General features: G+C 39.0%; 1 protein-coding gene across 1 annotated transcript in view; it reads right to left on the bottom strand.

The window, feature by feature from the left end:
- The window catches only part of ACVR2A (activin A receptor type 2A), an 88054-nt gene extending 62867 nt beyond the window's left edge, over positions 1-25187 (bottom strand). Inside the window, exons 1-2 of the mRNA XM_007964923.3 lie at positions 24998-25187; positions 24488-24621 (exon numbers count right to left, since the gene is read on the bottom strand). Coding sequence (XP_007963114.1) covers positions 24488-24542 — 55 coding nt within the window. The 5' untranslated portion in view covers positions 24543-24621; positions 24998-25187. The remainder of the gene's footprint in view (positions 1-24487; positions 24622-24997) is intronic.
- Positions 25188-26932: the final 1745 nt, after the last annotated feature.

Genomic DNA, 26932 nt, shown 5'->3' with positions numbered 1-26932 from the left:
GCCACAGCTTTCTGTTTTCTCCACAGCGACAAAATAAAAGGCACACTGCTTTTCAATGGCTGTCACCCTATATGTTATTCCCCTATTTAACCTAATCTTGTCGAACAGTTCCCCAAACACATTCAATCCCTGGATTTCCTTCCACAACTTCATGACACCACATTTAAACACACCCAAACACAATTGCGAGGGTCTTGCAATCATAAACTAGATATTGGCTTAAGGGAATAAGCAAACATCAAGGAAGAATAGTCAGTCTCCCTTGAGAATGATGCAAAATCAATTTCAACACTTTCACAAATAACCTGGAAAAGCATATGTATAGCAACACCTCCAGGTTTACCAATTTCAACAAGCAATTCTGAACACCAAGTTACCAGCCAAAAGGAAACAAAAGTAGAAAGGAAACAAATGTAGAAAGTTCTCTAAGGAATATTAAAGTAGAGTATTAGAATATTTTCTAATATTAAAGAAAAAATAATGCAAGGTACATGATTAAATAATTATCTCTGAGAGAAATCTAGAAGTTGTCAAGGACTGCTTTTAAAGATATGAAAGAACAATGACAGAAAGTACTCATACCCAAAATGGGCAACATGCTATAATCTTTAGGAAGAGAACTGAAAAAACAAACACAAAACATCTTATCTTTAGGAAGGAAACTGAAAAAAAATAAAGGCTGGGCATGGTGCCTCACATCTCTAATCCCAGCACTTTGAGAGACCAAGACAGGAGGACTGCTTGAGCCTAGGAGGTGGAGATCAGCCTGGGCAACATGGCAAGACCCCTATTTCTACAAAAAAATTTAAAAATTAGCCAGGTGTGGTGGCATGCCTGTGGTCCTAGCTTCTCAGGAGGCTGAGGTGAGAGGATCGCTTGGGCCTGGGAGGTGGAGGCTGTAGTAAGTCATGTTCCCATCACTGCACTCCAGCCTAGGCTACAGAAGGAGACCCTGTCTCAAAATAAATAAATGAAATTAAATATAACAGACACCGAAATGATTAAAATCTTGGGGAAAAAAAAAAAAAAAGATTATCCACATCAGATACTTACAGAAAATACAGAACCTTTCCTCAAAATTCAAGAGTTGGTGTTACTTTCTACTTTTTAACAATACACAAAGGTTGCCCATTGCTACAGTGGAAAAAAGGAAAGAAAAATCTTAAAACATGGCATCCCAGGCTCCATTTCATCTGTGCCCAACTTATTTTTCTAACGTTACGTGCCATTACATTTTCTACCTCTTCTCTCCTGTCCAAAAGGAGTATTCAGCATTATCTATAAATATTATCATCTTGACTGCCTCAAAGCTCTTGCGTATGCTAGCCACTCTCTATAGAATCCTCTTCCCCATCAAAGGGAACTTGGTGACATTCTATCATTCTTCCAAGGTCCAGTCAAATGCCACTACCTCCTTGTATAACTCTTTTCACATTTCAGTGAACATGAACTGAGCGCCAATTCCAACAGCATTGAGTCACTCATGGAGGATACAGAGATGAATGAGAAAAACTTGTTAAGTTCTTAACGTGGAGAGAGAGAAGTAGAGAAAATATCAATAATGTAGAAAGTATAACAATCAGTAAATAAGTAAGGTGCTACAGGAACACAGAAAGAAGCACCTAACAACTTGCTAGGGAAGAGGTGAGATAGAGGTGTCCCACAGGAATTGCAGGAAGTACAAAATCAGTGGAGTGTAGAGGCACAAGGCACAAGGGTAGTAAAGATCAGAAGTTTTCTAGTAGTGTAAGATCAAAGTGGGAGGCAGTGAGTAGCAGGAAATGAAGCTGGAAAAGAATAATCCTGGGGGCACTGCGTGTCATGTTAAAAAACTTGACCTTCATCATTTGTAAGTGACAAGAAGTGAGTGAGGGGTTTTAAGAAGTTAACTGTCAAGGGCAGATCTGTACATTTTCATAGATCCCTTAGTTTCTGTAATCTCCACGGTTTCTAGCAAAGAGTGTGGAAGGGAAGTTTTCTGTTTCTCTGGTGCATTTTTGTTTGCTTTGTTTTGTTTCTGGAGTAAGGGAGGAACAGGTCCACTTAAGAGTCCAGACACAAGTTGGTAAGGATGGAACTAACGCGTTGGTAACGGGAAGGAAGCAGGTATAGACTCAAGAAACACACGGAGAGTCAAATTGACAGAACTTAGTAATTGCTTGGATTTTGAAGAACCGTATGAAAAACACGTTGAAGATGGCAGCCAAGTTTCTGGCTCCAAATGGTTTCAATTTTAATTTTCCCCTTTCTGTAAGCTCTCTCCTGAACCCAACTCTCAAGCACAGAAACACCTCGACTCTGGCTTTCTTCCCCACCGCTTTATATCCCTTCTTAACCAACATTTCTTGAAAAGTAATAGACCACAGCTGAAACCACTTCCTCATCTACATTTCACTACTCGTCTCCTACAACATGGCTTTTGTCTCCACCACTTTACCGAAATGTTTCTTGGTAAAGTTACAAATAATCTCCTAATTGACAAATCTAGTGGTGATTTTTCAGGCTCTACCTTATTAGATCTGACATTTTTTTAAATACTTTCTCCATCTAGAATTTTTACAATGAAACAATCCTTGTTTTCCTTCTACCTTTCCGGACGCACCTTGGTCTTCTCTACAAGCTCTTCCTTAACTTCTCTCCCTGCTCTGAAAATGTATTCCCCAGAGTTAGATCTTTGGTCTCTTTTCATTCCCCATTCTGCCTAGTTGATTTCATGCTGTACATCTATTGGCTGAATACTCAAATCTCTCTGTCCAGCTTAGATCTACCTCTACTACTTATCTGATATTCCTATCAGAATGGACCACAAGTACTTTGAACTCAACTTGATTAAAAACCTAATTCATCTCTTCATTCTAAAGCATTAATGATAATAGAACTCTTCTGCTCAAAATGGCCCCTCCACAGTCTTTGGTATGAAGTTAACACTCCCTAGCAAATGCAGCCCCTCATGACCTGACCCCTAACCCACCTCTGCAGACTCATCCCCCCATCACCGCTCCATCCCCCATATATGCCTTAAGATGTCAGTGTCCTGTACTAATCTCTATTCCTCAAACACATAACAATTATTCAGGTGCCTGTATAAATTGTTTCCTCTGCATTCGGCCATTCTTGGCTCCTTTAATCTCTTTCTTCTGAAAGTAGAGTCCCTGAACCACTGGGAGCCTCTTGGAAATGTGGAACCTCAGGTCCCAGTCCAGACTTAACAAATCAAAATCTACATTTTAACAATATCTCCATGTGGTTCCTATGCATATTAAAGCTGGAGAATCACTGCTTTAATCTATCATGATGACTATGGCAATATACAATAGGTATCACTGAAAAGGACAAACCCAGCACACGCCACTTTAAGAGTCTTAGTCTAAATCATTCCCTTACATGCACTGCTTTGAATGAGTAGTCATGTATTTCGTTTGTTATTAACTCCCCTGTTTTCTCAGTCACTTCTAACCCTCTGGCTTTAATGCTTGATACCATTTTGCTGGCCATGACATTGGCTCCCCTGGGCCTACTGTCTAACTGTCCTTAGGCCTTGGAAAACTTGTCCATACTGAGCTGTCTCACCACCAGGGAGCAAACTCACCAGGCCTGACAGTGAAAACATAAAATATTCCTCCCTCTCTATTTACCTGGTGAACTCCTAATCATCCATCCTTCAAGATCACCTCAAGTGTCCTTGTAGGAAAAATTACCTGACCCCACTCCAAAAGCCTCTTCTGCTATCCCAAGGGACTGTAACATAGATACCAAGTGCTGCATAAATGCTAGTTTACTAATAATTCTCCTCCCAGTAGGCTATGAATCCTCTAGGGTAAAGACTGTGTCTTATGCATCTCTTCTCCCAGTTCTGACATATACTTAACGTTTCCCAGATGACTAATAAATAAGTTTGGAGCTCAGGAGGGGGATCGGAATCCGCAAGATAACTCTGGACATCTCCTACACTTAGATAAAAAGTGAAGATGAGATGGGATTACTTCAACAGGAAGGGTATGTAGAGCAAAATTCCATTAAGGATTAAACTCTGAGAAACAGCAACACAAAAAGGATGGGCAGAATGAATACTGAGGTGGCAAGGAGCTACAGAATTGGGAGCGTAATAGAACAAGAGAACTTTGAGAAAGAACAGGCAGACAATAACGTCAAACTTACAGAAAAGTCAATTCATAATCAAATATAATAAGAATGCTTTAGATTACACTACTAAAAAATCCTCAATCTTTGAGAGAATTATGTCACTTACTTTAGATTAACCGTTGGTTAAAGAGGGAACAAAGATACAGATGTGGAGCCACATACAGAGGAACCATTTGAAGAAACTGGACAGTGAGAAGAAAAAGGAAGACTTTCATATTAATTTATTCAACAGTATTTATTGAGCACTGGACACCAGGACTGTGGTAAAAAAACATGAGGGCCATAATCCCTATCCTCATGGTGCTTTTATTTCAGCAGCAATAAATTCAAAAAGAAACAAGGGCAAGAACTCAGACTAGGTGGAGTAGAATCTGAAATGCATCCCTCACCTAGTGAAATCCTAAAAGGTAAGCCACGCCTCCCAAAAAAGAAAAAAAAAAAAGTCACTTGGTGTCAGATATCATTAATTTTAGTAATCAATGTGTCTCGTGTTTTTATATTGCATTTTTAGTTTCAGAATGTGTATTTTTAGAGCGTATGGTTTATCACTCCAAAGTGACTGTTTTCTTAGACAATTAAACACTTTACACTCTCTTTGTAAGCTCCATAGTACCTGGCACAATAAGAAGAACATACTAGGGTCCCCTTAATTGTTGGTTGATTTCAACAACTAAATGGATTATTGTTTAATTATAATGGAAATTATAACTAAATGGATTATGGCTATATTTGGTTTTCTATAAATTCAACCCCTTAAATTCAAATCAAGTCCCTAGGAATTTGTTACTTGTCTTCATTACTCCTCCTTTGCCACCTTTTATTCATATTCCCTAGCCTAAAAAACACAGATAAGAAATCTCCCTTACTTCCTATTCTCTTCATATCTCAGTTTCTGCAAGCTAGTCAATACTTTAAAAGTTACAGTAACAGGCCGGACACGGTGGCTCACACCTGTAATCCCAGCACTTTGGGAGGAAAAGGTAGGCAGATCACCAGGTCAGGAGTTTCAGATCACCTTGGCCAACATGGTGAAACCTCATCTCTAAAAAAAATACAAAAAAATTAGCTGGGCGTTGTACAACACACGTGTAATCCCAGCTACTCAGGAGGCTGATGCAGGAGAATCGCTTGAACCTGGGAGGTGGAGGCTGCAGCGAGCCAAGATCACACCACTGTACTCCAGCCTGGGCAACAGAGTAAGACTCCATCTCAAAACAAAATTAAAATGAAATAAAATAAAAATAAGTTACAGTAACAGAAAGTTGAGGTCCTTCAATTCGGAAAAACAAAGTATGCTCATCATTTAATCAATTTGTCTATAAAATAATGTGAAGAGAGGAACCACAAATCCTAATGCCAGAACCATTCATACTTATCTAGCATGTTGTTCTTCACTCACCCTACATAGGAAATAGGCACCAATGAGCAATTAATGACCACTAACATTAACTTATGTTCTAAATATGAGTCAAAAGCAACATGGATTTGTTTTCTTCTACATGAGCAAATTTAAATTATTTCAACTTCTCTGAGTCAAGGTATAATCATTTTAAGAAGATGCATTTACTTTGAACATCTGATTCTCTAATTATTCAAGTGGTGATCAGAGCAAACAATTTCTGACCTAGTTCTGATTCTGGCTCACTATATAACCAAAAGGAACAACTTCTGTTATTCAGTTTTTAAGCAGCTGTGGACAATTACAGCTGACCCTCAAACAACCCTCAAACATGGGTCTGAACCGTGTGAATCCACCTGTATGCAGACTTTCTTCTACCTCTGCCACCCCTGAGATAGCAAGACTAATCTACTTCCACTTAATGAAGAGTAAAAATATTTTCTCTCCCTTATGATTTTTCTTAATAGCATTTTCTTTCCTTTAGCTTCCTTATTGTAAGAACACAATATAACACACAAAATAGTACGTATATGTATAAGACATATAACATACAAAACATGTTAATCAACTGTTTATGTTATCAGTAGGGCTTCCAGTCAATAACAGGGTATTATTAGGTAAATTCTGGTGGAGTCAAAAGTTATACCTGGATTTTCAACCTCACAGGAGTCAACACCCCCAATCCTCACGTTGTTCAAGGGTCAAGTGTACTTTCATTTCAGAGGTGGAGAAAGCTCTGCTATATCAGCCACAGGAAACATAGTAGATCATCATTCCCCTAAATTTGATAAGTCAGCAGTTTTTACATCATAGGTTTCAAGGGGTGCTGGCAACAGTAGCTGCTGTTAGCATGAGCAGGATATAGAACCTTGGCAGAACAGGTTCAAAAAACATCACACAGTCCTGGAATTGGTAACTCATTATTTTAGCATAGTAGATTCCAAAGAATAGATTTAAGCCTTACAGACCTAAGTTGTGCTACTTACTTAGTTATGTAGTCTTAGGCAAGTCACTGAGTCTCAGTTTCCTTATCTATAAAATGGGGATAACAATTATCTTGTAGGGCTAGTCAGGCACATTATCATGAAAACTTAATAGCACTTAGCACGGAGCATGCTATAAGTGGTGGTTAATAACAACAGTTTTAACAAATGGTAATCATTAGCAATACTATTGTTATACATAACGGTTGTGCTGTGACATAACTCGCCAGTTCCAATTTTGTCCCAAGAAATGCAGCAATGTGAAAACAATGTAAAATTCTGGCACATGTGTAATGAGACTGATCTAGCAATGGACCACTAGAAAAACAATTTTTTTTTTTTTTTTTGGAGACGGAGTCTCACTCTGTCACCCAGGCTGGAGTGCAGTGGCGTGATCTCAGCTCACTGCAACCTCTGTCTCCTGGGTTCAAGCAACTGTCCTGCCTCAGCCTCCCGAGTAGCTGGGATTACAGGCATGCACCACCACACCTGGCTAATTTTCGTATTTTTAGTAAAGATGGGGTTTCACCCTGTTGGCCAGGCTGGTCTCAAATTCCTGACCTCAGGTGATCTGCCCACCTCAGCCTCCCAAAGTGCTGGGATTACAGGCATGAGTCATGGCGTCCTGCCCAGGAAAACAATTTTAAATGTTCTTAATCAAAAACAAAAGTGATTGAGTAAAGCACATCTGCAGCAATCAATGGCAGGATTTACCTAGAAATTTACTTCAGGCAACAATTAACATATGTGGATTTACAGTTACAACATCAAGCTAACCAAGCAAGACTCCACTCCAAAAAAAAAAAAAAAAAAAAAAAAATTCTGCCCTAGAATTAAGAGCTCGCTTTGGTGCTTACTATTGCTATACTGCTACTTCTGGCTCCCCAGACTCTAAACATGGGTATCTCAAAGTGTGGTACAAAGATTATCTGCAAAGCAACCAACTCTATAAATCACTGCAAACACTAAGGGTGGGAGACAGTGGAAGAGGACTCTCTAAAAGCCAGAAAGCATTTTTTGCTACTACAAAAGAACACTGAACTTGAAAATCAGGGTTTTAGTTCTATCTCTGCTGATTAGTGACTTCAGGCAAATCATATTATCTCAGGGTTTGAGCTAAAACAAAACATAGAACCTAGTTCAAACAGGCTCAAATAGGATCAACAGAAACAGACAGGAAATCACTTAAAAAACTATAAAACACAGAAACTATTTACCCAGAAATGTTAATATTCAGATGCTGAGAAAATAAAACAAGATACACTTTTAGAAATTTCAGTTATTCCCCTCACACAATCACACCGCTTTATCTTGCTCTCACTTTGGAAAGAAGGTTTTCAGGTGCTCTCATTCGGGAATACAGGCTGAATATCCCTTATCCAAAATGTTTGGGATCAGAAGTGTTTTGGATTTCAGATTTTTTTTTTTTTTTTGCATTTCAAAATATTGGTGGTATAGCAGTTGAGCATCCCAAATCTGAAAATCTGAAATCTGAAATGCTCCAGTGAGCATTTCCTTTGAGCATCATGCTGTCACACAAAACATTCTGAATTTTGAAGAATTTCAAATTTTGGATGTTCAGATCTGGCATGCTCAATCTGTATACTACTGAATGACATGCTACTTTACACTTTTCTGAAAAGTTTCTCCCCAAAATCTTTACATAAAACAATACCAATAAATTACATAATTGAAAATATTAGTATCTTCCCTGAATACCAGATGATGATCTAGAATTAAATCACAGTCAAATAAATATAAATATTATAAATAAAACAAACACTACTTGCACCCTAAACAAAACAGCATGGCCATCTACAAAGGTACAGTTTCTCACTAAATATACTGGAATGTCCTCAATATTATTAACACATTCACTATATTATAACTTTTTCATATTCAATAAATAGTTCAGACTAGACACTGGTGGGTAATACCAACCAGCATCAGCAACTAATATTTATTGAGTTATTTAGAATGCTACATGTGAGAAATCATTCAAAGCACTTTGCATATATCAACTCACTTATACTTCATAACAACTGTACAAAGTAGGTTACCCTTATTATCTCCATCTTCCAGATGAGGACCAGGCATCTGGCTTCAATACTCTTAACCTAAGCTGAACACTAACTTTACACTGAAAAATCTGTAACAACTTAAGGTCACCTGGGAGTCTGACACATTAACAAGATATTATAATACAGAATGATAAGCAATATTGTAGGGGCGAGTGATGGGCTGAAAAATACGAAGTCTTCAGATACTACTACATAGTTAAAACTCATTCCCCATGAAACACTAATTTCCATTGTAAAAGCAAGAATCCCAACTCGGCCTGGGGAAGATGAACACATTCTGTAAGGGTCTCTCATCTTTCCGTTCAATTAACCTACCTGTCTGCTATGGTTCTGTTACTTTCCTAGTGAAGAACAGCCTTCCCATCAACCTTTTTATTCCCCAAACAATTCCAAATCAAGGTAGAGATCAAAATCAGCATAAATTAGTTTTTACCAGAAACTAAGAAAGAGATTTCTTAAAAGATCTGTATTATGATTTTTAAGTACTTAAAACGGGCAACTGACTCTGGACTAACCAAGTGTTGCTTAAGACACGCTTTCCCTTAATATAACTTTAAAAAGAACTACTTTCAATTAGCATATCAAAGCTACCAGTTTCCACAGCCAAGACTTCTGCTTGTAACACAATTAATAGCAGGCCCCGTTTTACCTACACCCACTTGTAAATTGCCACCTGGGAACAGCCAACCCATCTGGGTGGCCAGGTGGCCCTGCTACTTAGGTTTCCCTCCTCATTCCCCTTTCAGCTAAAGACATGATTATATTACCCTTCCTCACTAAACCTCATCCTCAATTCCGTGCTATTTCTAGCATGAGTTACGAGCCCAACTGGCGGTGAGGAATGAAGGAGCAGGGACAGTAGTACAGAGGGCAAAGAAGAAAATAAAGGCGAAATCCCTCCTTTCTTAGATACTAGGTCAACCTTTCTACTGAGTTCCTAACCACTCTCTTCACACCTTTCAGTGGCCCTGTCCTATTACTAAAGCCAATGCCTCGTCTCAAGAAATCAGTGAGCTGTGGCCAACTGGAATGATTTTTGTCCTCTGAAACACAAAGGAAGTCATACATAACTCCTTTCCCTACAAGGAAAACAACATGGTATAATGGAAGAAGAACATATTCTAAAATAAGGTGAGCTTCTGGTGAGCTTCTGTTTCACTCTCAGTTGTGAAGCTTTTTATCTGTATGACCGTTTTCTCATCTGTAAAACAGTTAACCACCTCATAAGGTAACTGAGTACCAAAAACGTACTGTAGCAAGAAATCAAGAGGCTGCCTTTACATTTTTCACATGCCTCTCATAGGCAGTAAGGGAAAAAAACTCAGGATCAGTACCCCAAACCCTTGGAACACAGGCTCTCAAACTTTTCTGACCACACAGCGCCGTAAGAAATACATTTTTCATTGTGACCTGGTACATACACACAAACAATCACACACACAACTGAAGTTTCACAAAAGAATACTATGCTATGTGTGATTCATTCTAACATTTTCTATTTTTTTTCTTTCCTTTTTGGTCTGTGGCGACCCTCTACACTGATTTTATAACCTTCCAGTGGGTTGTAACCTGCAGTTTGAAAAGAAACTACTTTGCACTCTTCTCTCTCTCCACCTTTCTCCTCCCATGCCCTCCTCCCTAATCACACACAGAAAGCTCTTATTAGTTTTGTTACCATTCCACCCTACAGGAGCCCCTAGAAGAGGATTTCCTAGGATGCAAACCCCAGCGGTAGAAGAGAGATCAGGGAAGAAGGAAATTGTGAGAGTGCTGGGGAGAATACGTGCTGTCTCTGGTCCAAGAAGGAACACTAAATCTATTTTCCCTCAGAGACAGTTATTCTTTTTTCTTGTTTTTTTTGAGACGGAGTCTCGCACTTTCACCCAGGCTGGAGTGCAGCCATCTCGGCTCACTTCAAGCTCCGCCTCCCGAGTTCATGCCATTCTCCTGCCTCAGTCTCCTGAGTAGCTGGATTACAGGCGCCCGCCACCACGCACAGCTAATTTTTTTGTATTTTTAGGAGAGATGGGGTTTCACTGTGTTAGCCAGGATGGTCTCAATCTCCTGACCTCGTGATCCGCCCACCTCGGCCTCCCCAAGTGCTAGGATTACAGGCATGAGCCACCGTACCCAGCGAGGCAGAGTAATTCTTGGGGGTAAAATAAAGTTGTATTGCTAGATTAAAACACTGGAGGTAAAACAGGCTTATGGATTCGTCTTCCTAGGAACTTAACCCACATATATAACAATAATTCTGTACGAAAATGCTCCCGCACAAAGTTTTTTAAACATATTTCTAAGTTGGGGGAGGGGTGCCACCTATACAATGTCCAAGAGATTGGCAAACTACAGCCCACAGGTCAAAATCCAGTCTGTATACAGCCCCTGAACAATGGTTTTTACATTTAAATGGCTGGAAAAAAAAATCAAAAGAATAATACTCTGTGACATATGAAAATTATATGAAATTCAAATTTCAATGCCCACAAATAAAGTTTTACTGGAACACAGTGACACTGGTTTATTTACATATTGTCTGACTGCTTTTGTGTTACAGCTGGCAGAGCTGAGAAACTGCAAAAGGGACTGCCGAAAATACTTACTATCTGGCCCTTTACAAAAAAGTCTGTGGACCCCCATTCTAAGTGCTCAAAAGCATTCAACGTTCATTGATAAATATTTGTTAAGCATCTATTATGTGCCAGGCATGGAGGAAACTACATTGTAAGTCTGATATGGCCCTTCTCATAAATATTAACGGAAGACAAGTAAAAAAAAGCTCAGAGGAATAAAAAGCAGTTGGTGTGTTGTAGGAACTACCAGAGGGCCAATATGGCAAAAGATAAGGATGGAAAGGGTCCATATTATACAGAGCCTTTAAGGTCACGGTAAGGAATAAACCCTCTAATATCTAATATTCGGTTGTTTATGGAATTAACCCCTTTATTTGCAGACAGCCTAAAGATAAATGTCGACCCATCAGGCATCACAAATTCTGAATTCGAAGTGCTGGTATAATTCCCTTCAATTCTTCCTATTACTCTCTACTCCTTGAAAAACATCACTGTATTAATTACAAATATTTGCCATAGCATTTCAAAGTTTTAAAGGCTGCATGTTCAGCAGAAAGTCAGAGAGAAGAAGAAAATTTTAAGTTGCACGTACGGCCACAAAAGCAAATGAGAGCCTGTCCTTCGCAGGGAGATGGGTGGAGCTGGAGGCCATTATGCTTAGCAAACTAACACAGAACAGAAAACCAAATACCACATGTTCTCACTTACAAGTGAAAGCTAAATGATGGGAACACATGGACAAGTAGAAGGGAACACTGGGGCCTATGGGAGGGAGGAGGGAGAGGATCAGGAAAAATAACTAATGGGTACTAGGCTTAATACCTAGGTGATAAAATAATCCATAAAACAAACCCCCATGACACAAGTTTACCTACGTAACAAACCTGTACATGTACTCCTGAACTTAAAATAATTTTTTTTAAGTTGCATGTATATATTTTTATGTGAGTACACTTGGGCTTGTGTGTGTAGCCTTTGATCCTTACTCAAATCTTTGAGGTAGGTACTATAAAACAGAAACTAAGCTTATGGAATTTTCCCAAGTTCACATGATATCCCACACTGTGGTAGACAGGCACAACACCCAGGTTTTCTCCGGGCAGAATGTTTGCTCTTTCTACTATATCTACCCAAGAATTTGCATAATTAACTACTTGCATTGAATTTGAAGATAAAGCAAGTGTTAGGGGTTGGTTTTTGTTTTTTGGTTTTTTTAAATGAAAACCATTCTTGCCAACAAACAGCTACATATGTATCAACAATATGAGCTTTTATTTCTATTAACCAGCCCTAACTGACAAATACAACGTTTCAATGCTTCTATTATCTATAACAGAGTAGGCTCCTCTAGTCTTCCGTGCTCTGGTTTAGTGAGCTGATTTCCTTCCATCATAGATGCAAGGCTAGATATTAATTACAAAAATACTGTCTAATTGAGGACTGCTAAATATATGTTGCTAGACTAACTAGGAACTACAGTTCTTGATATGGGGATATTCTAGGGCTACAGTAGTGAAAAATAAGATCGGTGGTAAAAAGTCAAAACTACTCTTCAATGATTCAAAAGGAAAATGAAGCATAACCACTCTTCTTCTCTGGCCCTAATCTTTTACTTTTACTCCATCCTTCAGAAGTGAGGATCAGCTTGAGAATTTTATTCTTCCGAACAATCATTCTTATAAAGGTAGTTACTGGAGAAAAAAGTACCTGACAGTTTGTTAGGCCCTCCCAGCAGTAAAAGCTTGTGGTCAGCGGCTATTCAACCATTTTTCTGGCCATTCAGAAAGGTGTTTTATTCTACTTTGAATGCCCGCTAATCAAATTACTTTACTATTACCATATTCACCTTGTTTATGTTATCTTGCAATTATTCATTATTCATCATCGTCCTCATTTACTCACTGACTTTTTGTTTCTCCTCATACAATTTTAGTGATTATTACAAGTTCACTCCAAGTCTTAGATTATATAAAATTAATTAGCAAATTGTATTTACTAATCCTAAAGTATGAAACTCCACTACCAGGTAAAAGAAAGGCCTAGCATCCAGTTCTTTTTCTAGAACTATTTTACTTAAGGTAATAATAAATAAAATGAACTATAGTATTTATAGGGTGAAACTGAACTTTGTAGAAGGTGGCTTATCAAAGATGGTTAGCTTTACCTGCTTCCAAAATGAAAAAATCCAAGTGAAACCAATGGATTAAATAATGGAAAGAGGCAGGCCCCATTATATTTTTTTAATTCAGTAAAGTTTAACATCTCTTCTGGTTTTACCTGTGCGTAATAATGCAGTTTTTCCTAGGCAAAGATGCTGCAGCTGAACTTATGCCATAATAAAGAGCTTATTTCCCTGTGCCAAGCACCACCTCTCTACCAACAACAGGAGAGACTTGAAATCTTTCCAGATAAAAACATTCAAGCTGAATACCTAGAGTTAGAGGCTGTAGCCCTGAGTAAAACTAATAGCCTAAAGTATTAAGTATTTATCCTTTCAGCCTTTATTGTAAGATCTTGATAACCTGAAAAGATATCAAATTTCTAAGAATTAAGATATAAAATACACAGAGTTTCTACTTCTGAATCTTCAACCATACCAACAATATAGTATATGACATTTGAAACAATAAAGAGGTGGTAAGCTTATGAAAAAAATAGGCACCTGAAAAGGAGTAAAGTCAGTCTCAGAGAGAAATAGGAATGTTTAAGTAAATAAGAGTATAAATTAGCAAATGCACAAACTCTAAAGATAGAAATTTGTTACAAAAATTCAATAACCTCTAGTCTGTGTTTCATTATTTCTTTTTCTGAGAATTTGTATTCGAAGTTCACAAGAAGCCTATCCATTCACGGTTTTTTTTAAGCAATGACAAGCAGGAAAAAAAAATAAGATGACTAAAATAAGATACAAAAGGAAGACTGATGAGTGTAGGCAAGCTTTACAATACAATCAGAGAATGTTCAAAGCTGGAAGGGATCTTGCAGAGTCTCTCTAGCTTACACTGAAGCAACAGGTTCCTAACTGCTCTCACCTCTTCACTCCTATACTCTTCCAGTATGTTTTTCAGATAGCTGCCAAAGTGCTCTTAACACATAACCCACATCTGCTTTCCTTAAAACTCTTTGCTTCACACTGCCCTTTGCATTTTATTCTAATTCCTTCCCCTGTTAGATCAAAGACCTGCATGATCCTGTCCCTCTCTCTCCAGTCCCATCCCTGCATTCACTGCTTCAGGCAGCTAGTTAAATATTTACAGAGCTTCACCTCTGTGCCAGAAACTGTGCCATGCACTGTAATTATTAAGAAAAAGTCACACCCTCCCCCACCCCCAGTAGAGCTTACACTCTAATATTGGAAAGGACAAATAATAGGCCAGGCGTGGTGGCTCACACCTGTAATCCCAGCACTTTGGGAGGCCAAGGAGGGCAGATCACTTGAGACAGGAGTTCGAGACCAGCCTGGCCAACATGGTTAAATCCCCTCTCTACCAAAAATACAAAAATTAGCCAGGCATGGTGGCGCACGCCTATAGTCCCAGTTACTCGGGAGGCTGAGGCAGGAGAATCACTTGAACTGAAAGGCTGGGGTTGCAGTGAGCCGAGATCGCACTACTGCACTCCAGCCTGGCCGACAGAGTGAGACTCAGTCTCAAAAAAAAAAAAAAAAAAAAAAAAAAAAGAGAAATAGGTAGATAAAGTAAACAGATGTGATATGTGATAAGGCAAATAAAGAGTAATCCTCTCAGCACCCTGTTAGTTTCTGTCAGAGCACATATGACAATTTGTAATTATGTTATTCATTTGACTACTTACTTTATGACTATAAGCTCCAGAAAGGCATAATCATATCTGTCTTCATATTTAATGCTGTATCCCAAGCACTTACCATGGTGTCTAGCATGTAGTTCAATATTGATTTGTTAAGTGAATGAATACCTATTTCACCCTCTTTAATTTAAGGATGAGTAAAGTGAAATCTTAATGGCTGTCAAAGGTCAAAGAAGAGTCAGTAGGAAAGCAGGAATTTGAATGACAGACTCTTAAGTTTTAGTCCAAAATATTATACCACATTCAAAATATTGATCTCAAAGAATAGTCATTGAAAAGCTTTGTGTTTTCAAAGCTTAAAGTAGCCGGTACCTAAAAACAGACTTGGGAATCTTTCAAAACTTTACTTCTACTGAAAAGTTCTAAAACACTTAAAAAGTTTAAGAGAAGTTGCCCAAGAAAAAAGATGTTTTAAATTCCCACTAATAAATAGAGACAATTTACTCCATTGTTTCTTTTTAATGCATGCTAAAACAATGAGACCTTAAAGAACTCTTTGTAAGGAACCACGATATTTGAATATTCTAGATATTTATTGGCAGCTATCTGGCTCTCTATAATGATATGTTCTTTGGCTGTATCCTTCAGTCAGAGTATTATTGCACATTAACTGATAAGTAACCTGCAAATGTAAATATCCCCCAAGAACCAAATCTATCTTTTTAAAGATGTTTTACATACCATATCCTTTTATATGGGACTTAAAGATAGATTAAAAACTAATATGTAAGATCTACTCTGGACCAGCTACTGTGTTATGTGGCGTATCAATTCATTTAATACATCTTGGTTTACAAATTTTAAAAGTTAATCTCAGATTTTTAGAAATGTGCCAAGATCTCATAACTTGTCCATGCCCCTTCCTCTTGAAATAATGCCTTGGAGCAAGCTTGATATATCACATATAGTTATGAAGATGTGAAGAACAGTAGACTTTTCCTTTAAAATAAAAATTTTAAAGTTAATAATCATAACTAGGAAAACTACTCCCTCTAAGCTTTATAAATAGGCTTACTTTTATTACAATATGTAAAGACTTGATTCATTTTTTAAATCTTTTGAAAGGCAACCCCTCCCCACATGTGTAGCCAGTGCTTCTAATGTAGTAACTATCTTCTTGCTTTACATTTATTTTCTTTAGCAATATTAGGGAATAAAGTGATTCCCAGTGTGACTACAGCCAACCAAAGAAAAAAACTAGTCCAAAAGAATGGTCACTGAAAAGTTTAGGTTTCAAGTGTGAATACCGTATACCAAGTTCAGAAAAGTATCTAAATCTACTTCTTTAGAACAGTATATTTTACTGTAGGGTCTCATACAGATTTCAAAGAATATAATCTGGAAGACCAGTATGAGTAATTACTGAAATCTGACCATCATTTAAACATAAACAACATACTGAGCCACTAATGCTTAGAATTCTTTAACTAGACATCACAGTGAAGACATATCCATCATACAGCCTGCCCTTTTAAGAGAATATTATATGCTATCATGTTTTATTACGTACTCTTGTTTTTCCAAATATATGTCTTTATTTTTTTCATGCTTGTCATCTATAACTATATCTGCCTGTAAACTTTTTTAGTTATAAAGGCACTTTCAATTTTCCTCTGGTTCATTACTTCTTTACCAATTTCATTTAGTAGTGCTACCATCCTACCTTAGTCTTCGAGTTGCTTTTCAGTCCTATATTCACGCATGAGGTATTTGGGACATACATCAGGATATGTATCATTCACTCTTACCTCCTCAGTTTTAATTAGTTTTCATCTGAATTTAAGAGTTAATCCCCTGAGATTGTCCTACTTCATCAAGCAATTATGAACTCTCTTCATCGCACAAATCTCTTCCTCAGATTTAGTCAAAATTTCTCCATCCCACCTTGCCTTCATCCATGGTCAAGTTTACTCTCAAATGCCTACTGTGTTCCTGATGCTATTTTACGTCTTTTCCTTCATATTAAGATTAATATCCTTCCTAATCTTCTGCTAAGACATTTTTTCCAGTATTAAGTCCAGCAAGTCTTTCCTAAATTAAAAAATACCAGCTCCCCAAAATTACAATCTAATTTTGTTTTAGCGCCCTCGTGTTTATTCGACTAGTCCAAAAAAGAGAAGAGCTTAGTCAGGGAAGAGCCACGCTGTCCCTTGAGACCAGTTTTCCCTATATTCTCTAAATAGGCATACATTCTCCATTGTAGATTAATTAATGACCATATTTTTCAGTGCATATATTTTTCATTGCACACATTTATGTAGGTAGCTTCCTTATCCACTAAAAGAGTATTGAATACAGAAAATAAGGATTGTTGAACCAGGTCACTGGTTTTAGGGATTTACAATCCATTAGTGGGTCAATGAATCAATTAATGGGTCATGATCAACGATTTTTAAATGAAATATAACATAAAAATACATACGTGTCCTGCACATAGTTAAGAGTACACAGTTCATGAAACTTTCATTTCCGATGCATACACACACATATACACACACCCCTACTACTACATGGGAACTAAGTCATAATGCAATGTGTAATTCTTATTGTGGATTATAATCAAAAAAGTATGAAAGCCATGGAACATGAAGATACCTAAGATCCCCTCTAAATCTATATAATTCAAATTATAATTTTAATTATTTTTAAAAATTTAAATTTGAACATAACTTAAAGATATCAAAACAACCAGCAAAATCTTTTCTTAATGTCACCACCGAACTCTAACCTTAAAATTATAGAATCATAAAGTTTTCAGAGTAGGAAAAAAAATCAGGGGTTATCTAATCCAAGTTCACCACTTCAATACATTAAGAGGGTAACTGTGGCTGAGAGAAGTGAAATAATTTCATCTCATTCATTTAATAAACACTTGCTGAGCACCTATTGTGTACCAGGTTCTAGAAATGGGTGTATGGATAAAGGAAAGATGTCTTCAAAGAGTAGAAACAGGAAAGTAAACATTTGCACAGTCTAAAGTGGAAATAGGCAAGTAAACATTTGTAATAATTACTGAAATCAAGGTCATTTACAAGGTGTTAGACGAACAGAAAGCAACTAACTCAATCTGGGTTGGGTGACAGAGAAAATGTTTCTAAGGAGGTGATACTTCTCAGTCTTAAAACCAAAAAGGGAAGAGGAAGAGTAACATATACGAAGGCACCATCCTGACATATAATAAAGGATGACACATTTAAGAAACTGCAAGTCAAGTCTGTATGGATGGAATATAGTATAGTACTCATCCCGAGGAGAAGCTGCAGCAGAATACCTAGCATTTAATATTCAAACCACTCTCTGAGGTAGGCACTATTAACATCCCCCCATTGTGTAGATGAGAAAACTGAGACACACAAAAGTGAAGTAACTTGACCAAGGCTAGGTTATGAAACCAAGATTTAAACCAATTAAGTCTACATCCAGAGTCTATACTCTTAACCAATACCAAGAGGTTAAAAAAATAGGCAGGAACCAAATGATGAAGGATTTTTTATGACATTCTAAGACTTCAGATTCTATGATAAAGGTGACCCACAGTCAGTGAAAGGTTTTAAGCAAAGGCGACATATTCAGATTTATTTTTTAATAAGATCACTCCAGCAGCTATGCAGATGGACTATAAAGAAAAGGAAGTAGTGATAGGGAACTGGTGAATCTTAGTTAGAAAAGTGCTACAACAATCAAGTAAGAGAAAATGATAGATAAGCTAGATACTGGCAGTGCTGACACCAGAGCTCAAGTCTACCAACCTCTATGACCACATTCTTGACCACTATCCATATGAACTTTAGAATTTTTTCCCTTAGGCCCACCACTCTAACAGTTCAAAAAATCCAACTTCAGAGACAAAAACATATTTCCCTTAAGTCTCTTTATTAAAACAAAGCCTGACCTCTAGATGCACTGGGTATACAAAAGTGACTAAAAAGAAATCTAGGTGGAGAATGACAAAGTCAACTGCTATCTACAGTAGTTTTCTTACCTTCTTGATTTCTCCTCCTCCTCCTCCTTCCTCTATACACTATTCCTGGAATTTTCATGTTCAATAGTCAATTTGAAATCAATGTTCTGTCTAGACATGACTATTTTACAATCTAACAGAATTAAATCTACCACAGAGGAAGTCTAATGTGGTCCTATCAGCAGCAATAAATATACTCTTGGGTCCAGTCAAATGTTGGCTTAAACAGAAATGATGAATGAATAGTAATATGAGTGAAACTTTTTCTTAAGCAGCAAAGAGTTAAGGAAAACCTGAATATTAAAAAAGAGAATCAGAGCAATCTAAAGTTCAAGCCATTTGATTCCAAGAGAGTAACACTACTCCCAAGGGGGTGTGTGAGGTAGTCCAGAAACCAGCCAATGAAAGAAAGTGGAAAAGACTATCTGGTCAATTCTCAAGCATTCTAAATTCAATCCGTTTTCATTAAAACCATGGGTAAGCCCTCTTGAGCCACCCATGATGCTAAGCAATGACTGGGTTCCACAAGCAAGCAGTATAGGGAAGTACAGAAGGGTCAGGGGAAGAAAAGGGAGTAGACAAAGAAGGGAGGAAAATGGAAAGGGAACAATGATGAAAGGGAATGGAAAAAACAAGGAGTTACAGAGCAGTGAGCAAAAAGTTAAGGCATACCAGTGACCCTAGTATCAAATGTTGCCAAGCTTACCTATAATCTGAGACAATATGGCAACTGGCAACATAACAGACCATGAAAAGACAAATTGTAATCACGGACTTATGAGATAACAAAGATGAGAAAATCAGAGTAACACTTTAAAAAGTCAAAATGCAACAAAATAGAGTCTCAGAATCTAAATAAACAATTTAGAGATTACTAAAATCTCATTCTCTTTAGTTACGCTTCACTTCTTAAGAACAGTGAGTCTGGTGGACCCAAAAGGTGAAAATGTCAGTATCAGTGAAGGGTATGGTGAGGTGTGTTACAGAGACACTGGGATGAGGCTCATCTGGACACCATTTGCGGGAATTACTTCAGAATTTTCCTCTCTATGGTATAATGCTACTTAATTTGCTAAGCGTTTCACTGTAATTCTTATCTTGGTTGGCTGGGTTAACTTCCTTAAAACCAGAGTTCAAAACAAGGTAAGCATTTTATTAATTATGGTCAAGATTTAACCTTAATAAGGGAAAGGATCTGCAATAGATCATAAAATATTACTTACTGTATCGTAAATTAGTCTAACGGTAACCAAAACCCAGCTAATGATTCTCAAGGTAATTATGTAATTAAGAGATTAGGCTAAAAGTTTCTTGAAATTAAAGTTAGCTAGACAAAGGAAATATCTTTTTTAAAAAAACGGAATTTCTACCTAGAAACTATTCAGGGAACATGTAATAGTGAACATATTTCAGGCAACACGTTAAACACATACGAATATCACCATAAGGCAATCAATGATGTCAGTAAGAATAAAGTAAAGGCAAATATCCTTAAAGATCATATCATGGCAAAGAAAATCCTGGATCTAAAGCAAATATACTAAACTTGACACCTTAAGCAATCATTCATCATGTCCAGGAACATGCAGTCTTCATGAGCACTCTATCAAAATCGGTAATAGAAGAGTTTATCCATAAGTCATCAGAATATTTTTATTATAGTATAATAGGATGAAAGAATGTGCATATCTATAGTCTGTTTCTCTAATTTAATCATATTCTAATTTAAAAGATAATGAAAAGATTTAAAACTTTCAATACGAGGTCCCCTGGAGATCACCAATACCACGTACTTGTAAAATTTAGATTACTAACTTTAGGGGGAAGACAGCAGAGCCCTTTTACTAATAAACTAATGCTTTTAAAATTTAGGGGTTTAGAACTGAGTTTTTCCTTTTTTAAAAATTTGTATGTTAGGTTCGGGGGTACAAGTGAAGGTCTATTACATAGGTAAACTCGTATCATAGGGGTTTGCTGTGCAGATTACTTCATCACCCAGGTATTAAGCTCAGTACCCAATAGTTATCTCTTCTGCTCATCTCCCTCCTCCTACCCTCCATCCTTGAGTAGACTCCAGTGTCTGCTGTTCTGTTCTTTGTTTTCATGTTTTCTCATTATTTTGCTCCTACTTATAAGTGAGAACATGTAGTATTTGGTTTTCTTAGAACAGGGTTTTTTGACCTCCACACTAGTGACATACTGAGCCAGATAACTCTTTGTTGTGGAAGGCTGTACCGTGCATTGTAGGACAATTAGAAGCATCCCTGCCCTCTACCCAACTAGATGCCAGTAGCACATCCCGCCCCCTGTTGTGACAACCAAAAATGTTTCCAAATGTCCCAAGGATGGGGATTTGGAGAAGTAGGGAGGGGGAATCACCCCAGCTTGAGAACTATTGGCTTAGATCATAAATAGGAAAAAAAAAAAAAATACAAAATGAATGGAGGGAGAATTTTGTTCCATTTTGTTTCTGGTCTCCATGCTTCAACATATTATATTTGAATTTGACCACAGACAGCATTTATAAGAGATTCTGCCTTTTAGAAAACAAAATATTTAACATCCATCACTTGTTAGTCAAAGTTCAAGAGAATCCCAAAAGATTCTCTGTACTGTCAACTCCCCCTCCAACCACACACACATTCACACATACACAGTACTGCCTAGCTGAACTGAAGAAAACATAATTACCATATTTCCATTTCCTATTTCATCAAATACACTGACCATACTGCTCCAGCTCCCACAAAATCCAAAGGAATTCTCAACTTACTTCAATGCAACTCAAATACCACAATAGCTGCATAACTATAGATATGATAAATCTAAGTACTAAGGCAAGTATTAAAGTCATTCTCATACTTTAACAAACTGTGGGGAAAGATACAAATTAACCACAATGGCTATAAGAAGAAAACTAAGATTTGTGTTTTGAAACAGAATCTGAGGAAGTATGAGAGGAATGAAAAAATTCAAAATCAAAGATAATCTGAAGGCACTCCAGGATAGGGGCAAAATTTGAAATGTTTCCCCTGGAATGAGAGAGAGGAGCAAATTATACACTTGGCCATATCCAACAGGAATAGTCTGCATAATCAGTCTCCACAATACATACCATGGGATGGAAACTGAAAAATCAGAGTCCACGAAATAGTAAACATTCCTTCTAAATACCTGGAACAAAACTGTTCCTTACTATTGTTTCCCACTTTGATTTAAAAAAAAAAAAAATCAAGTATCTAGAAATGAAAAACTGACAACCTGAGAATTTTTAAAATTATCATAAAAACAGTCACCTCCTGCTTCCAACATGTCAGATTACACATTTTGTAGAAAAATCAATTAGTTGGAGAAACACAATAATCCTTTTTTAGAGTGCATATGATCCATAACAAAAGCCTTTTAAAAATCAGACATTTTAAGTACTCAAAATCTTCATGTATAAATATGGATTAAGGTCTTTATGATTATTTCAGTTATCTTCAACAGAATCACATATTTTAGTTCAACTGGGAATGTTCATCTTAAAGAGCCTATGCAACAACATAGTATTAGTTTAATATAAGTGGAATTATCTATATGCCCTATAGCAACAAAATCACTTTATTTCAAAATTACAGCTATTAACCTCCTGGCCCACTGAAAATAATCCTGGCCCAATGAAAATAATCCCACGAGAAACTAATGCTCAATTATTTTTACTACCAAACCAAGCAGAGGAAGCTGTAAGATCTGTAGCGACAGCCTGCTTTTCAAGAAGTAATACCTTGAGACTGCTCAAGAATAACCTCCTTCATCAATTAGTGTGACTCAGGTGGGTTTGGGAGGGAATAATGTCCACAATTCCTTGGTCAGTGGCCATGATGCCCCTCCTCAAGGGCAAGAGATCAGAACAAGGGATTTGAACAGGAGGAGTTCACCAGCCACAACATATAGAAGCAGAGAAAAAAAGAGTACTACTGGAAAGATAAAAACTACATGGTTAAGTCATGTCACAAAAGCAAGAGGTTTAGTGTTATCAAGGCCTTCATTCATTTCAGACACACCATTGTTTAGCTTCCTTCCCAAACCGTGCACAAAAAGAACTGTCAGCCTGCCTTAAGCATGTTCCTTCTTCCATTTAAACAGACATGATTCTTTTGGTTAATCTCTGGCAATGATCGCCATTTCACAACACATTCAGCCCACCCGGAACTGATCAATACCACTACAGACATAAGACTAGACTTTATCCATTTATTAACCACAAGGAAATGTACCATTCAGCAAAATTCTATACATTACAAAAGATTCTATTTAAAGGGGGGTGGGGAAGACGGACACAAACACACACACACACAAACACACACACACACACCCCACAGAGGTACACAAAGAAGACTACCACCCTTTAATTTTCCTGTGGCAAACGAGATAAAGACATGGCCATGAAACCTGTCAATTCGCCCCCCCTCAAGAGTCCCCTGTAATTCTATGCCACAGGCTCGTAACTGAATATTAAATTTTACGATAAATAAATCCAATGAGACTTATTTAAAATGTTTCATCTATTGAACTAACTCTCTTTTATGTACATCTGCACACCTTTGAGCTAGATGTTGTATTCATTTATAGAATTTCAAATACAAAAGACTAGATAGTTTTTCCAACCACTGGTTGCAACCATAGAATGTCCTCACAAAATCAAAATTTCCAATATAAAATGGCCAGTTTATTCCCCCAACCTTGAGCTAAAACCTATTTTATGAGTCCACTATATTTAACAAAATCAATTTCATATGGGTTGTTCTAAATCGAATACAATGCTTCAATACAAAGCGGTTAAAGTAAGTATTCCGTAGGTAAGCAAAATCTATGCCCCAAAAGAGCATACAAATGGTGGTTGAACGCCAGCACATTACCAACACCAAGCGGCATACCTCTTCTGCACTGGGTTATAGTTAACACTCCAACAACCACTACAACTATTTTTAACACTGCTGGACACTGAAGTTGAAGAAAACGTGAGGGGAGACCCAGATTAAATTGCTGTTAGGATGTATTGTTTCTCACAGCCAAAATTAAGCAGCAACTGGCCTGATCTATGTCGTGATATTCACCGGTGAAGCACTAATTAAACGATGACAAAAAGCAACCCTTGTTTTGGAGGAGCCCACACTAAATACTCCTTCCAGATCTCAACCTTTGCATAAATTGTCACTTGTGGTATCTGCGGCTTAATTGCAACCCAACCAGCGCTGTCATCCAGTGTTATGGCTACAAAACATGACTTTCTCACTTCCACAACAACACAGCACTCACTCTTATCGGCTCGCCGACCCAACTCAAAAGGAGAAAAATGCATGGAGGTTTGCAGATCACAATCAGACCTGGGAGGGGGGTGGCAGCCGAGGGGCGCAGGGAGTGGGCAACCTCCCTAGGCTTCACTCGACTCTCCGACCCGACACGAGCCGCGGCCCCCAGCAGCGGCCGCCGCGGCCGCAGGAGCAGCCCCGCCGCGCCGCGCTCCCTGCACCTACCTGAAGAACAGGAGATAAGAAAGACGGCAAACGCCAACTTTGCAGCAGCTCCCATTTTCCCGAGGCGCCGGGGAATCCGGAGGAAGTTCTCGCTAGATATCCAGTTCCCTGGGTCTTCCTCGGAGACAAACCTCCTGGTGTAAAATCAACCGTCATAAAACATATTCGGAAGCCCAGACCAAAAATAAAAAAATTAAAAAATTTTTTTTAAAAAACGTTCACTGGGTTTTTTTTAAAAAAAAAGAAAAAAGAGCACAACGATAAAAAATAAAATGCACCACGGGGGAAAAACCGCCACACACACGCACAACACACAAAACCAAACAACGAAAAGCCAACAACAACAAAAGCGGGTTTAAATCACTGTCAAAATCACTGTCAGCTCCGCTCGCCTCTCCCGTCTCTGGGAACAAAACGCCAGGCTGAGGCGACGAGGAGGCGGCGGCGGCGGCGGCGTCCGCAGCCGCCCGGACAGTCTGGGAACCGACTGGGTCCGACGTCCGGACCGACCTTCAACCCGGACACCTAAAGTCCGAGGACCACTGGCGGCCGAGCTCGCGACGGTAGCGGCGAGGCGGCTGCGGCGCGGGGAAGGAGCGGCGGGCGGCAGCGGCGGCGGCGGTGCAGGCGGCGGCCAAGTTCTGGTCCAGGCTCTGGCTCCGGCTCCGGGCTCCGGGCTCGGCCGCGTTTTCGGTCTCCTGGCCTCCGCCGGGCTCCGCCCCCCAAACTTCCGGTTCCGGCCCGAAGCTGGAAGCCAGGCGCAGCGGAGGAACGCTCGGCGGCAGCGGCGGCGGCGGCGGCGGCGGCGGCAGCGGCGGCGGCGGCGGCGGCGGCCGGGCGCAGCGCGCGTGCCGGGCCGGGAGCGCGAGGAGATTGTCGGGGAAGCGAGGCGGGAGAGGGGGAGGGGTAAGAGAGCGAGGGCGGGGCCGAGTGGAAGGCGAGGAGGCGGGGCGGACAGAGGCTCGATACCGCGAGGCCTCGGCGTCCGGCCTGCCTGGGCGAGAGATACCGCGACAAAGGGGCGCGGGCGCCTCAAAGTCCCTAAGCTGTGGCTGGGCTGTGGCCGGGCGAGTAGATGCGGGCTGGGCTGGGCACGACCCGTTTCAAATCGCGTCCTACGGGCCTCTCTGGAGCGCCCGCCCGAAGGCTTAGGGGTACAGGACCCCGAGGTGGGGCGAGTGGCCGGGGACTTCAAGGGGCGTCTGCGGCGCCCAGTCTTTCCTCTGGGGGGACGCCTCGTCAGCTCTGAGACCGAGGAGTCGGTGGAAGGCAGACGTGGGAGCTGTTTCGCCGCGCCCGCCGAGCTGCCCAGGCGAGCTCGCTTCGGCGAGCTGGTGTCTGCGCCCCCAGACTTAGCTCTGCGTCCCACCGCTGCAGCTTCTGCACACGCGTGCTGTCTTGGTGACTAGAAAAGAAAAGAAAAAAAAAGAAAAAACTCACGGAAGAAGGGCTGTCCACCCGCTCAGGATATTCACGCCATTTATCACGATGCACAACTTTAATCCATTCCCGCCGTTCCTTTTACACACAAAGCATTGTATTGAGAACTGTTTTGCAAGTAATAGGTGCACAAATATTTGTTTACTGCGATTTGAAGAAAAAACTGAGAATTTCGAACGACATATTTGATGATCAGACAAGTGATTACTTGTTTAAATTTTAGCTCTTTAAGGGCCTGTTTTTACCCCTTAATCCATGTTGATTGCTTATAAGCTGGTGTGCTAGGCACGGAATGGGATCCAACAGGTAAAAATGGGTTGGATTCCCTACCTCAAGTAGCTTTTAGTATTTGCTGTATGTAGTTGGCTGCAGAATACAAACTAAAGACTATTGAAGGTAGTTGCTGTATCATTTACCACACTTTAGTGAGCTTCGTGAAGGTACAGATCTTGATTTTTTTCCTTATTTTATTCCAGCACCCAGAAGTATCAACTAGCACATAAGTGCTTAATAAATAATTGTTTAAATGACTAAGGGATGACTGCCTTTCTCTTGAATACAGTCTTTGTTAATGTACTCTACAAAGTTTTGGTTTTTAAATAATAAAGCAACTGTACTATATGGCTAATTCATGTTTCACTTGTGGTTTACTGATTCCCACCTTTTCCCACAAAGCCAAGTCTTCTCACTTATATTTATAGCAGTTTACTTCCTCTAAATTACTCTCTATATCTGTCTATTAAGTTCATCCTGTAATTATCTGCCCGTTTCTACAACTTGTCAGGGTTATTAATAATCACTGTGGCTCTTTAAACTCTCTCCAAGATTTCCAGTTCTCAAATCGTGGTGCTCAGAATTTGACTGATAAATTTGCAACAGTTACAAAGTCCCAAGTTGGTGTTAAAGGTGTCTGAATGATCTCATGTACTCCCATCTTTATGAGTTGGTCAAAGAAATATGTATAAACCTTCCGTTCTCTGGTTGAATTAAGAGTTGCACTAACGG

This window comes from Chlorocebus sabaeus, chromosome 10 (assembly GCF_047675955.1).
Source record: "Chlorocebus sabaeus isolate Y175 chromosome 10, mChlSab1.0.hap1, whole genome shotgun sequence".
NCBI classification, from domain to species: Eukaryota; Metazoa; Chordata; class Mammalia; order Primates; family Cercopithecidae; genus Chlorocebus; species Chlorocebus sabaeus.
Note: the sequence above shows the minus strand (reverse complement) of the source record. Positions and strands in the feature narration are given on the sequence as shown.